The sequence below is a fragment of the Tyto alba genome, unplaced genomic scaffold, assembly GCF_018691265.1.
Source record: "Tyto alba isolate M040663 unplaced genomic scaffold, T.alba_DEE_v4.0 Super-Scaffold_42, whole genome shotgun sequence".
Lineage (NCBI taxonomy): Eukaryota > Metazoa > Chordata > Aves > Strigiformes > Tytonidae > Tyto > Tyto alba.
Genome location: NW_024881318.1, coordinates 6,294,019 through 6,308,945, shown reverse-complemented (window position 1 = coordinate 6,308,945; position 14,927 = coordinate 6,294,019). Strand labels below are relative to the sequence as shown.

Below are 14,927 nucleotides of genomic sequence, written 5' to 3'. Positions count from 1 at the left end.
TTGACTTTTGAGTGCTGAACAGTTGGAGTCAGTTACTTAGAAGTTGATATCCAGTTATCTCAGCAATGAATTGAAATGCCCTTATCTTTTCCCCTTCCTTCCAGCAACCCAACAATAACAAAACTATTGCATGCGAATGACGGAGGAGAAATCCTTTTTGGAAACAATATTCAGCCTCAGATTTCTGAGGAATTCAGAGATGATTTCTCCATTTGCCCCCTGTGAAACTCAGATTCTTTCTCTTGATATTCTTTTGTCAGACTGGAAAATGCATCTGTGGGGGTATCTCCAATGAGATTTCCAAAATGTGGAGCAAAAATAACCTGAACATATACAATTCCATGGGAGTGCATGTTGGAAATGTATACCTTTGAATGCATGTGTATTTACTATTTATGTATGTGGCATGAGGGGGAGGAAGAGATTTTGTTAGTTATTTTTATGTTCTTTAAAGCAATGGGAGTATAGCAGAGACTTTCAGAGTATTCATTTTAATGCTTTCCCTTCGAATTTATAGTCTTATAAGAAGCACATCACATAGGCACCCACTCTTGGGTGGGTGCTGTCAACACAACTGGCCTCCCAATGGGAGTTATGGACAACTCCAACTGCTGGATGGCATTGGGGTTGTCCAAAAAATTGCTACAGGTTTGTATTGGATAGCACATTTTCAGATTGAACTAGAGGAAGAGAAGGGAGCAGACCAGAGCAAGTGGGATGGATGGCTTACACTGTGGGAAAGAGGCAGATGCCTCTAATAATTAAATGTTGAAAAGAAGGAATAAATTCTGTGGTAATGTCCTGAAGTGAAAAGTGTAACAGTCAAAAGATGGAAAAGTTAAGAGTTTTTCTAACGCTGGGACCATGTGATATTTTTTCTCTCAATGTAGATGATTAAGTATATATTAAAAGTAGGTATTTTTGTAGGATTGTTATCTGAGCATTTTGCAAACACCAGTGCACTTTCGAAATAGAGGCAAAAAAATGTCCATTATCACCACGATGCAGACACTCCCAGAAACCTGTCCAAGATGCCAAAGGCAGTCAGGGGTGGTCCGACCTTGGCATCCTGGCACAAAGCCATTGAGCACATCTTCTCCCTGAGCCAAGAGGGAGAACTCTGGGATTGATTGCTGTGGGAAATGGGGAAAAAGAACATTTCTGGGGCAGCACTCATTCACTTTTGGTTTTCAGTGCTGACATTGAGACCATTGTGCCTCTAACAGATGCTTTGATTTTTCTATGTCTGTTTATATTTCTCCCCAGTCCCCTTCCCCTTTTGCTGTTTGTGGAAGGACAAGGGCTGATATGTCTGTTTTTTCCTTGTGTAACAGACGCCTTGTCTTTCCCTTTTCACGGACCAGGACGAAGTCACGGTGGAAAACACCAATCCTGAAAAGAACAAAATGGACAAATTAATTGAAATCCTCAACAGTATGAGGAACAACAGCAGCGATGTTGACTCCAAGCTCACCAACTTCATGGAGGAGGCCCAGAACTCTACCAACTCTGAGGAAATGCTGGGGGAGATAGTCAAGACCATCTACCAGAAAGCAGTGACAGACCGCAGCTTTGCTTCCACAGCAGCCAAGCTCTGTGACAAAATGGCCCTATTCATGGTGGAAGGAACCAAATTCCGGAGTCTGCTCCTCAACATGTTACAGGTAATGAGATAAATTTAGTTGGTGAGATGCCTGCAGCTTCACCCCACCTGGTCTTACCATGTATTTGGACAGGACCTGAGCGGTTACCAAATTCCTTTTGAACTCAGTTGATGAGTGGAGAACAGAAGTGTACCTGCAATTTTTTCTGTGCACATCTTTAATGATTACCATAGGTAACGTGGCACTGATGGCATTGTCAAGTTGCTCTTGGTTCCCATTTCAAGAGCTGTGTGTGGAATTATGTTACCCCAAACAAGGGCCCGTCTCTGAAATCAGTGGGTTACTTGTGACAGCATCCCAATGGCATGAAGAGAAGTAAACTCAGAAGATCTTACAGTGGAGGGTCTTTGCTGATCTTTTTGGGCAGAAGTCCATCTCAGCACCAGAAATAACAGGTTAAGTCACGGTCCCTGTGTAGGCCATTGGTTGCATCACTTGGATGAAGGGCTCCCTTCTGGTTTCTGATTGCAACCCAGAGAGAAATAATTTCTGTATTTGCTAACTGTTCTGAGTGACTTGTTTATCAGTATATGCAGCGCTTGCTGATTGTTCTGCTCCAAAACCATCCAAACCCCAAAGTTGGGGGGAAGAAAAAAGCAGTGTCTCAGATAACTGGTCTTTGATAGTGGTGTATGATGGGCAAACAGGACTGTCCTCACCTGCCTGTGATCTACTGGGGGGGAGCATGTTTTATTGTAGTGTCACCATCAAAGTGAGGGTTGCTTTCTGGGGAGGGGATCACATTGACCTCTGTCTTTCTGCCTCTCTCGAGACAGGACATAAAGAGGTGAAACCATGAATTGCTATATTTAATTAATATGCATTTCCATTTGGCCATTCCTTCACACATACGTGTCATCTGTGGCACGTACAAAGATCTTGTTTCATTTCTCCGTTCTCCATACATACTTGGTGTCCAGCATCATGTCAGTTTTTGACACATCTTCTTGCCCTCCTTGCTCTTGTTGAAGATCATCCCTTGGATGCTGTGCCTGGCTGCCTATACCTTGTGCAGGCTGAGTTGGCCTTTGGGCAACACAGCAAGCAGGGAAATACGGAGCAAAAGAAAATAATTAAAATCAATATTTAACAGAACCTAACATAATTCTGCGAAGTCACTGATCCAGTTTTGCTTTTCTCGTTGCTCTGGGTACATATCAAACCCAGCATCAATTCCTGTGGCCACTCCTTCTCTGCTCTCCCCTGCAGTGCCCTTGGGCAACACACACACCTGCCCGTTGCGTGTGCCCGGCAGTGATTTTTTTTTTTTGTCAATTTACTTCCAAAGCGATTATAAAAGCAGGATGAGACAAATTGCAGTCAGCATCAGTCTCAGATTTAGCAGCACAGGGCTGGAAGGGGGCTCTAAAACCTCCATGCATCCCACTCTTCTCATGACAGGTCACTCTTGTGTCTTCCCCTGTTTGGCTGAATGATGGTAAGAAATCCAAAATAAAGTCCAGGAGTGATGGCCAGGGAACAGCAGGCTGTTACCCAAAAATTGAGGATGATGACACTCTTTCTGGGTTAGGGAGAACTCTTCCAACTTGATTTCTTCTCTTGCCCCAGCATTTCCACCCCTACCAACAGACCCAGTAGACTGATCTACACTGCAGCATCGTGCAGTAATAATTGGCTTCATGTTCAGCTCTTCGTGGCATGAATGTAGGATAAATAATACATCTCATGTCTCCAGAGAGTCCCAAAGTGCTTCCCAGGAACATGTAGCCAGCCTCGGTGTGATGGGAGCACTATGTTCATTGTGGAAAACTGAGAAGAAATGAAATGCCAAGACTGAGCAGGGTGTGCGGGTGACTGGCTTCATGTGCTGGAGCATAGAAAAATGTGCAGAAGGGACTTGCTCAGCCCCGAAATGCACATCTTTCAAAAATGCCTTGATGGGGCAAAAGGTGACAGATCACTACAGGTCAAAAGCAAAGTGCTATGCGAATAAATAATTTAACATTTCCTTTCTGATAGTAAAGGGTTTTGACTTTCTCCAAGCACAGTTTCTTTTTCCAACCAAAATAATCGGATGCATTCACACAGATTCATGAAATACTTTGGTCAAACCCTAAACTGGGAATTTTTGTGATGCATTCAGGCTTGATAGCCCTGGCTGGAGACAGACCCAGCACAAAAGACTCATTGCAGCTGTGTTGATTTGAAATAAGGGTGCTGATGGTATTGATATATGATATATTATCATTATCAGTATGGTATATTGGATAATACATGGCTATTATAGAGTAATATGGATATCATATTGATAGGTGGTTGATGATACGATGTTGACATATCAATATCACTATGATATCTTGATATATAGTTGATCATATAACATTACCCAGCTCCAGTCCTGGCCCCTTTACCATCAGATACTTTCCATCAGCCATGTCTAGATAATTTACCATTAATTTAAAAGAAAAAAAAAAAAAAAAACCAACAACAACAACAAAAAAAACTTTAATAAAACGCTTGATCCAGAGCTGGATTTACGTCTCTCTAGCACCTTTCAGACTAATCTGATCCCCGACGTAAGGAGCTCGGCTCGCCGGGCACCAGCAAGCTGAGGAATTACTCTGCCGGGGTGTGATAAATCGGGATCAGCGTGATCCCCCCTCAGTGTTGCTGGCGCCTAGGGCCGGATCGCTCACCCCCCCATCTGCTCCCAGCAGATGCTTCTGTTTTGTAGGGGCTTGTTTGTCCCTTTCTCCAGACACTGTGATGGCAACAGCTCAGCCCCACCAGAGAATCTCATAAATTAACACATTAACCCACAGAGCTGCCCTGCCAGCATCCCGGTGACCTATAGACAGCATCCATATACCCCAACGGACCTTAAACCAAGCAGCAAGGGGTTTTACCACAGAGCAGGCAATAAACTGAATAAACTGCCTTTTTAACCCAGTTCCTCTTACACTTTTCAGCTGTTGACAACATGCTCGCACTCAGGGGCCGCACATGTTCGCGCCTTATCTCAGGGGACTTGTTTTGATCCCAAAACAGATGCCAGTGCTGCAGCATGGGAATGCTGTCATGTCATCCCCCTTCCCTGCCAGGAGCTCCTCTGCAGAGCATCCTCCTGGCCAGCATCGCACCTTTTTCAGGCTCTAAGGGGATCTCTTGGGAAAACTCTGGTTTGAATTTATCCCTCGCTCTGTGTTTTGGTCCCAAATCTTGGCTGCGCCTTGAATTTGGGTGCTGCAAACCTTTCAGGCTGCTGAAGGGAGATATGGAGAGGGGAGTCCTGTGGTGGGCAGCTGTCTGAGCTCAGGGAGATGCTGCCATGCGGGAGCTCTGCAGTGGAGGGAACCACTTGGGTTTGATTTTCTCCTCATTGAGTTTGGTTTGGTGTTTGGTACAAGGACAGATTCTGAGCTGCGCAAGCCTTTGGGGTGGGCCTTGCCAAATTGGTCCCAGGGAGCTTGTGTGGATGAAGGCGTGGAAGAACGTCTTGGTGGACACATGTATGGTTTCTTCACTCCTCTAGAAATACCTTTTTAATTAGTAAATTTAAAGTAAAGTAAGTGTCCTGCAAGAGGTTTTTGCTTGTCATAGTTTCACTCACTGGCGTGTCCAGGCTGTGGTGCTTTTTTTTTTTTTTTTTTCATTGGGGGTGGTGTTAAGCAATGTGCCACAAACCCTTCACATGTAACATAAGTTGGAGTATTCCTCTGTTGAAATGGCCGTGCTCTTTATAGCAGAGCTGTGTCTGCATCTGAGCTATGCAGAGCCAAGGGTATTATTAGAGTGGACATCACTGGGGCTGTAATTGTACACTGCTCCCCTTAGCAACCGCGGCCAACAGCACATCAAACAGAAGGCTGATACCTTCTTTTAATAAAAAAAAAAAAAAAAAAAAAAAGGAACACCACGAAATGAACATCTAGACACTGAGCAGCAGAGCCCGCTGCAGCCAGAGCCAGCGCCTGGTACGGCCCTGCAGTTGGAAATGCCTCGGTGCAAGTGGAGAAGGGCTATTTGTTGCCTACCCTATTGTGTACCTTATTGCATACCCTAATGCATACCCTATTTCACACCCTATTGTACACCCTGTCACATACCCAAAGTTTCTTCATCATCTTGATGCCCCAGGATCAGCCTTTCCTTGTTTTTTTGCTGTGCTTCACTCTGGTTGTAGAAACTTGAGCAGAATCCCATGGGTTTTGGCAGAGGTCACACTTGTATTTCAGTGGACTCAGCTGGGTTTGAGATGGTCGGTGTGACCACTTCTGGAGAGGCTCAACCAGGAAGGGGGCCAAAAACCTGTTGCTGTCAGCCCAGGCGGAGGATGAAGAGAAAAACTGAGGTTGGAGCCCTTCTTGGGATGTAGAGGTGGCATTAGGTACTGGAGAATCAATCAGTGTGCAAAGGGGAGTGTTTACCATGCTGAGCACAAAGATTTGGGAGGAATGAGCTGAAATTCCTCCTTTCTTTGAGCAAATGACTTAACCGTACAGTAATAGAAGCCCTTTCTGCCTTGTCTGGGTTGTGAGGATAAAGACACCAAGGAGATACTGTGGGAATTGGGATATAGAAGTAATACATACAGTTAATGCTGAAAGGCAGATGTTTTTTCCGCTTAACATGATTGAGGTCTGAGTCTTCAGCAAGGAGTGTTTTTTGGTATGACAGAGGTGGAGGCAGGAGGATCCACACATGGCTGGAGAGTGTCTGACCTGTATGCCATGTCCATAATTGGCTGCAAAACCCATTGGCACTCTTTCCATGTCTGTTTTTAATTTAATTTAATTACAGATGGTCCTGTTTGTGCACAGAAAGCACAATGGTACCACTTGTCTCGGAAAAGACATTGCCCAGGAGACTTCAGAGAGGTTGCTTCACTAAAAGATAGGTAGCATTTAAGGGGGGAAAAAAGGCCCCAAGGTCCCTGGAGCAAATCCCAAGGCCAGAAACATGCACCCTGAGTGCTGCAGCGCTGAGGGTTTGCACACTCAGCTCCACATCCATTTCTTCAATCTGTGTCTCAGCCCAGCGTCACTGCCTTTGGTTTCTCTTCCAGAAGAGTTTGATGAGCTCTTCCCAACGTGAGGTGGTGATTCACTGGGGGAAGCCTCCTCGGCTCGAGCTGCTGCCCATGGGCACATACTGGTAGTAAACCTCAGAGTTGATGTGTGCATGGGCTCTGCCAGCCCTGCAGGAGCCCAGCACAGGCAGAGAAATAGCAAATGATACCACCCTTGCGTAAACACCTTCGTTTGGGGGTTGGCAGAAACTTGCAGCACTTGGGAAGCTTCTTCCGTACGTTTTGCACTGACAGTGCTGTCCTGGTTATATAAACTGTGGTGGGACCCACCAGCTAAAGCTGCCTGCTAAATGCAGCTTTGCAGGTGGGATTTATTTCCTATATTCCCAGGGAATTCAATGGCAGTTCTAAATTCATGCACACACACATATACATAGTGTATATATATACAGGCTTGGAGGGGGACAGGGAGCACAGCCCCATGGGTGTCTCCGAGGCGCATCACCAGCTGCCTGCTCTCAAGCATGGAGAAAAGGAGGAGAGGGAAGGAGATGCTTTCCCTCTCATTTGCCCCCTATTTATGTCTCTGAAGGCGCTCTGTAATTCTACAGCAGATTATTTATTATTTTAATTTTTACTATTTGTTATTAGTTTTGTCATTTTGTGCTTGCTAGTTTTTAATAGTTTTATGTTTTCGTTAGTTTACTATAATTTTTTTTTTTTATTATTTTGCATAGTCATCTGGGGCCCAGCGTAACCCGTGCAAGTGTCGGCAGCGGGCAGGAGAGGGAGCCAGGGGAGCGGGCTGGCACCCTGCCTGCATGGGCAGGTGAAGGGCAGAGCCGGGCATCAATTAGAGCTGGCCCCGTCCGTCGTTACCCGTGAGCCTGGCCAAGCCAGCGCCGTCTGCCCGTAGTAATAACGCTCGGGCTTTGCCGCTGAGGTTACGGGAGCCACTGGCAGGCAGGTCCCATGCGGGTCTGGGAGCTATTGGAGAGCCCCGGATTAAATATCGAGCTGTGTGCTTTAAACCTGCTGCTTTTCCCAAGCGGAGCGGTGGCTGCAGGAGCCGTCCGGCTCCTCCCGCAGCCTTTCCACGGCGTGGGAGCGTGGCGTGGGAGAGGGGGCACTGGGCATCACCTGCTTGGAGGCTGGTGGTGAGATGGGGGGGGGGTGGGGGTGTTTAACCCAAGATCTGGGGTTTTAATGCAGTGCACATAAAAAGGCAACGGTTTCCCACAGATAGGAAGAAGGGGATGGGGATGGGGAGCTGTGCCCCACAAGCACTAGGAGCCCTCCAAGCTGGGAATAGCTGAGCTGGACCCCACATTAAATCAGCTGTGGGACTGCACTGCATGTCAGTCCTCAGCCCAAGCCCAGGGGTGTGTTACGGGTCTCGCAGCCCCTCCAGGAGTTGAGCTGCAGCTGGAGGTGGTCATGGGGCCACCAACGTATCGGTGGGCGTCACAGGGGGATGCTAAGGGAGTTAGTTGTCCCCACTGCTCTACGGGTAGCTGGGGTCTGGAGTCCATACGATGCTCATGGCACTGCACAGGGAAAGTGTATAGTTTTGAGGAGCAAGGCATCATGCAGTTGACAGACTGATGGGAAGCAGGACTAAGTGGCAAAAAAAAAGCATTGAAGGATAGCTTATTTGGCTTGAATTCAGTGTGCTGGTAAGATTTTATTTTGCAATGCTCAGGTGTGTCGTGGAAAAAATAGCCACCACCTTTACTCTGTAAGTTGTGTGTGGTTTCTCCTGGCTCCTTTTCACCCTGGTGAGGCTGAGACTGCAGGTCCGTGGTGGTGACCAGCCCCTGCTCCAGCATGTGGTGTGACCTCAGGGATGGTGCTTGGTGTCCCATCACCTTCTCTGGCCGGTGGATGCCCTATCTGGGCATCTTCCAGTGGCAGTGGGACTCAGCAGAGGTTCCTCTTGGTCCTGCAGGCTGGCGTTGAGCAAAGCCAGGAGCATCCCTGGCTGAGCTGCTGCCTGCTGCCTGCTCAAAGCACAGCTAGGGTCAGACCAGGGTGGCTTTGGGAGGTGGGACCCGTGCACACCCTGTGCTTGGGCTGCAGCACAGAAGCGACGGGGAGCAGAGGCTCCTCTGGGCTCTAGGTGGAGACTGCAGACTGCGCAGCCTGCCTGCAGCCTGCCTGCAGCTCTGGGCCAGATCCAGGCAACGGGCTAACGGTGGGGTGGGCTCCTAGCTGCTCCCAGCCATTGCTGGTGGGTGAGGATGCTCGGGGCCACACAGGGTTCCCCTGGGGTTTTAGTAGGAGAGGGAGAAAAAAAAAAAAAAAAAAGCCTCAAAATCCATTTATCCATTGAGAGGTGAGGAAATGCCTGAGGACCCCCCTCCGCCTGCTACACGGGAGGCAGGAGGTCTCCTCAGACCAGTCTGGACTGCTATAAGCTCCTGCTGTCCATTTTCTCCTGAAAGGCTCAAATCCAACCCCGGGATGCGGGAGCACGTTCCTGCCAGCCCAGGGACTCAACTGACTTCAGGCACCATCCTGCCAGACCATCTGCTCCTGCCCCCTCCAGCATAAATCCAGCTCAGGCTGCGGCAGCCATCCCAAGGTGGGGATCTTGGGATGTAGCAGCATTGGAAGATCCCTGCTGCTGGTACCTGCAGCCACCCCTGCTATGAGCTGGTTCCCTTCACCTCACCTGGGGACAGGATTTTTGGAGGCTTATTGAGACCCTGCAATGTATCATCCTGCCTGGGGCCCATCCTGCAATGCCCCATGTCCCCCAGGCACTTTGCTAAGGATGGAGCATCCTTCTGGCAGAGGAGCACGCTGGAGAAGCAGGTGCCGGGGCCAAGGCCAGAGCAGACACAGGCACCAGCATCAGCCCAGAGTTGGGGTTTGAGTAAAAAGACATTGGAGAGGGTAACACCTCTTTTTCTTTCCTGGGAAGGGGGAAAATGGGATAACTTGTGCTTTGCCCATCCCTGCCATTGCTCCGCCACAGGTGCACAGGATACAGGGGATGCTCTTGTGCTCACCAGCAAGAAATCTCTTTTTTTTAAGGATTTGTAGCTGACCCACAACCAAGTAGGCTTGAACGATGTGCTCAAGCACGGGCTGCCTGGAGTGAATTTTTGCTGGTCTTTTTAGCTGGCCTGCTGCAGTGGCACCCCGGAGGGACAGTCCCACGGGACCTGCAGTGTGAGTGTTGCAGCACGGGCACCCTCAGCATCCCCCAGCCAGGCTTGGGTTCAGTTTTTTCACTGCTAGATGTTTTTGTGGGTACTTACCTGTCAGAATCTGGATTTGGAGAATCGATGCTGCCGTGGAGTCCACGTCCACTTTACCTCCCCTGTGGGTATCATTTTGCACAGCCTCACCTTTTCCTGCAGCTGACATTTAAAGAAGCAAATGCAAAATAGTGGTGTGAAGTGGTTTTGGTGGGATGAGTCGTGGGTTTGGAGGAGCTGGAGGATACGCAGTGGGTGAGGAATAAGACACGTGAGAATTGTTTCAGGTCCCTGTCCCATGTGTGGCCAGGGCTGATAACAGTGCGAAACACAACATCTGAGTCTTGGGGACAGGAGCAAACGATGAGTGACTGGATGATGCCAGCCCATCATGACACATCCTTTGGTCTCACCAGCAGTGCTGCCACACGAGAGGTTCCTCCCATGCTCTCCCCTCTTGCCGAGCATCCAAAACTGATGCTTCCTTTTCCCCTCCCAGTGATAAATTTCTCCACTTCTCATTCTTTCTTTCTTTCTTTTTTTTTTTTTTTTTAAATTACTATTGCTCTACATATTGGTTTTTTTTAATAAGGAGGAGCATCTCTGGCAGCTCTGGGAACCCAAACCCAGTGATACTGCCTCCAGTCCAAGAGCAGCAGGAACTGAAAGCAAAGACAGCAAGAGCAAAGTGTGCACTGGCTAAGGAAATAGTGTCAGGCTTGAAAAACAAAACCTTTCCATTTCTGTTTTGTTAGTAAGAATAAGGTGTGTTTCCTTGCATCTCTTTAATACTCTAGCCCATGCCATCCGGGGGGTCTTACACAGTGATGCTCACAGTCAGCCGCTCTGCCAATATGCTGCAAAATATGACATAGTAATCCTGAGCATCCCTTTAGAGACAGAAGGTTTAGTGGGATCAAGGGGTTTTGCAGGTTAATGTTGTTTTCTGCAGCTCTTTTCTGTTATCTGAGCCTTGCCAGCATGAATGGGCAGCTTCAGAGGCATTGTAGAGTGCTCCATACCTGCACGCTTCAGGGGATGAGCAGAAAAGATTAATGCATCTTTTACATCCATTTAAAAAAAATAGCCAAATACAACATTTGGTATAGGAGAAGCTCCCTGGCTTCGTAGGATTTGTAAATATTAGCCCCTGAGAAAGATTTTCTGAGCTCTCTTGTGTAAATAACATTTTTTAGCAGACTGGTACTTCACCTCCAGGTCCTGGCTTTCAGTGGCCACTTGTCCCCCATCCCAGGGAGCCCAGTGCTGCGTTTCCAGCAGGGAGTCCAGCACTAGTACCCAATGCCTCTCGGATGCTTGGCCACAGTGGTGGGAGAGACAGGGTGAGAAGCAGGCAGAGGAGATAAGAGGGTTGTCAGCCCCTTTGCCTTCCAGCATGTTTGCTCAACGACGTTGAGTGCTGGGCCAGAGCCACCACCTCCCTGCAGACTAAACAGTTGCAATGTTTTCTCCCATGACCAAAAGAATTTAGAAAAGGGTCCCGGTATGAAACTTTACACGAACTCTGGGTGCCATGAATATCTTTGGCTGGGAGTCTGTTAACTCCTGCAGTTCCCTCCTCGCCCATGCAGTTCAATCTCTGGACAGATGAAGAGAGAATCCATCCCATGAGCAATCTGGCCGTTTGCCTGCAGGACCCCGGGTGCTCTCCCACATTTTCACACATCCATCTTCCTTTTTCTTGCTTTCTTTTAAAGGAGAAAGCCAAGATCTCTAGCCATAATGGAACTCTGTAATCCTCAGTTCAGGAAAGACATAGACCTGCTCAAGCGGGGCCAGAGGAGGCCACGGAGATGCTGGGGGGGCTGGAGCAGCTCCCCTGGGGGGCCGGGCTGAGAGAGTTGGGGGGGTTCAGCCTGGAGAAGAGAAGGCTCCGGGGAGCCCTTCGAGCGGCCTCCCAGGGCTTAAAGGGGGGGCAGGAGAGGTGGGGAGGGACTCTGGGTCAGGGGGTGGGGGTAGGATGAGGGGGGATGGTTTAAACTGAAAGAGGTCAGATTTAGATGAGATCTAAGGAAGAAATTCTTTAAGATGAGGGTGGTGAGATGCTGAAACAAGTTGCCCAGAGAGGTGATGGATGCCCCATCCCTGTAAGGGTTCAAGGCCAGGTTGGACGGGGCTGGGAGCAATGTGATCTAGTTGAAGATGCTCCTGCTCATGGCAGGGGGCTTGGACTAGGTGACCTTTAAAGCTCCCTTCCAACCCAAACCATGTGATGATTCAATGATTCTATAATGCCCCACGCCTCTTGGACCTGTTTGTAGTCATCTATGTGCACTGAGGTCCATCCAAATGTTGTCCACCTCCCTGCACCACCCATCACAAAGGGGCAGGTTTTGGGGATGGGGGAAGCCATCGGGGGCTTCATTCACCCGCCGGTCCTGGCTTTCAGAAAAGCAAAGCTCAAGCCTCGGTGCCTTGCACTCCACAGCCAGCTCAGCAGATTGATGGTCCCACCCATGGTGAAGCACCACCAAGCACATACTTGCTAGAAAGACCTTAGCATCCCACGGGGAAAGCATCCTGCTGCCAGCTCCCCCGAAAATCCCTCCTCAGGACTGAGCTGAGGTAAACCAGGAGCACCCGTGCAGCAAAGCTCCCCACGGCAAATGGAATTAGCTGCCTGCTTTTTTTCCCTGCCTGGTTTTGGTCATCCGCGAGCAGGCTGGTGTTTCAGTGGGCACAGAATCATTTTGAATGCAAGCAGAATTTCTCCAGCCACGATGCCTAGACAAAGCAGCACCTGCCTCCGTGGCCACTTTTCCTCTTCTTATATCCCCCTTTGGCAAACGTGGCCCTTCCCCATCGATCCCTCAGCACCTCCACCTTAAAAAGAGGACACACTACATGTGCAGAGCATAAAATAAGAATGCAGCCAGCTGACAAAATCCAGATGGTCCCTCATGCGTCCTGCTGGGCTGCAAGGCTGGGCATCTCCAGCTGTGGCATTTGCAAGCAGGATCCATCCATTAGCACCCACTGGGGTCCCAGTCATCATGCCAAGCTGGAATTGGGCATGGGATGGGCGTTTTTTCAGGCCCAGAAGTGGCCTTCTGAGCAGATGCTGGGAATGGTGTTGGGTTTCAGACGTTGCCCTCATGCAACGAAGGGCTTGAAAATGATCCATCAAACCATCCCCACCCATATAAAACAGCCCCTATACACTCACTTGGGGGATTTCTTCAATCCAGCATGGTTTTACACTGAGCTCACGCTTTGGGGAACACAGGCCATGGGCTGGAAAATTTATATTAATATATTTTTCAATGCAGTGGGGGTGCCAGCACTGCTGCAGATGGGCAGGGATCCTCTGTGCTTCATCCCCTCTCTTCCTATCACGTCTGTGGATCAGGGAGGGGATTTCTGGCCCAGGGATGGGGTGCTCTTGGGGACATGGATGCTTTGTCCCCATCGCAGGGAACGTCTGCCCGAGAGAGGACTCATGGTGTCTCCCAACATCCAAAGGTAACCCGAGGTTTCCCCACGCACACTCGCAAAGGCAAAAAGCACATCGCTGCCTCAGGGTACCCACAACACTGAGACTTAAATAATTGTTACAAGGATCTTCTGCAACACTGCAGAGGAGCAAGCCTGCCAAGAGGGAGCTGCCTCCTCCGGGCATTACAGCCATGGGGTGTCTGCAGGGCCAGGTCGAACAGACTCCCCAGCCACTCTGTTGACAACCCAGAAAGGAAATTAATTTGTATTTCTTCACGATCCCTTGTCTCCCCAGCGTGTCCTGCTGTCTGTCCGTGTCCCTCTGCTCACTGGAGGGTCTGGCTGAGGCAGGCGATGACGTTTTGCTGTGTGATTGTGTCTGGGTTCGTGGGATAACAGGGCTTTAAAATGGTGATAAACTGCTGTTATCCAGCTGAGCTAACACCCTGACACATGTTTGGGAATCCAGAAAGAAGCTAGATAGTAGGAAGGGTGGCAATAAAAATTAAGTAACAAGGAAGACAACTCTGTCACCCAGGTACTGCTGGAGGAGGTGCTGGCAAACATCCTCTGGTGAAGCAACTGGAGCTCCCAGAGCATCCCACTCCCTTTTCCAGAATATTTGTGCTCTGTGCATTATCCCACTTGAAAATTATTTGGAGAAATAGTCCTACAATATCGTGGTATAAGCCTTGATAACTCAGCAGAGATATGGATGCCTTCTGGTGGAAATGAGATTTGCTCCAATTCGGTGGTAAGCTCTGCTGACCTGTGGACACATTATCTTCCCAGGATGTGGCCACATCTCAATTCTGATGTTTTCTCCTCTGCAAGAGAAAAGGAGATAACAGGAGATTAGGAGATTTTCTCTGAGCTGCCTCTTCTTGCTCTGCTTTCTCTTCACTCAGAGGGTCATTAAAGAAGATTTTTACACCAGGACAAAATGGTGTTTGCTGTTTGTGGTGTGCAGACCATGCTATTTCATTCTTCTGGTCATCTCAGAGCTTTCACTGAGACAGTGGTCCAAGAGCTCTAGCAACTGCTAGGTTAACAGCAACACTTTTCTGTTTGCACATCCATTATTATGTTCCCACCTGGGTGCTTTAATCCTCAACTAAATCAATAATTAGCTGCTTGCACCTCTTCATCCCCCAAGGACATTAGAGACATCACTAGCTCAAGCCATGAGACACCCATGTTGGGTGGGTAATTGCTGTTGGTCCCAGATTTGGAGCCAGACAGAGAGGTCATGGTGAGACCAGGGGGCAGGAGGTTCGAGTCACCACCCAGTTGGTCACCTCAGGATGTTTGGAGACACAGAAAGTACCCACAGCTCCTGTTGGCTCTGGTTATCAGCTGTCTTAGTTACCTAAACTTGAGGAATTTAAAATTCATGCATGTTGCTAATCCCGGGAGTTTGCTCAGCATCTCCTTTAGAAGAACCAGGATTTTTCTGACCTTACTTTCCCCTTCCTGACCAAATCCCTCTGAGAGGAATAAGCACTATTTGTGTCTGTCTGGTGGCTGCAGGATCTTCAGTGAGTTGTTCTTGTGGAATTGATGAGTGGCATTTAATGCAAGTTATATACTGTCTGGTGGTCAGCTGATGGG

The 14,927-nt window shown here is 48.6% G+C and overlaps 1 protein-coding gene across 8 annotated transcripts in view; it reads left to right on the top strand.

The window, feature by feature from the left end:
* CTIF (cap binding complex dependent translation initiation factor) overlaps positions 1 to 14,927 on the top strand; it is a 147,696-nt gene that overhangs the window by 104,673 nt on the left and 28,096 nt on the right. For 7 of the 8 annotated variants that reach the window (XM_033011109.2, XM_033011104.2, XM_042804557.1 and 4 more), the window contains one exon: positions 1,335 to 1,664. In XM_033011109.2, coding sequence (XP_032867000.1) covers positions 1,335 to 1,664 — 330 coding nt within the window. The remainder of the gene's footprint in view (positions 1 to 1,334; positions 1,665 to 14,927) is intronic. The other variant, XM_033011108.2, reaches the window with a different exon arrangement.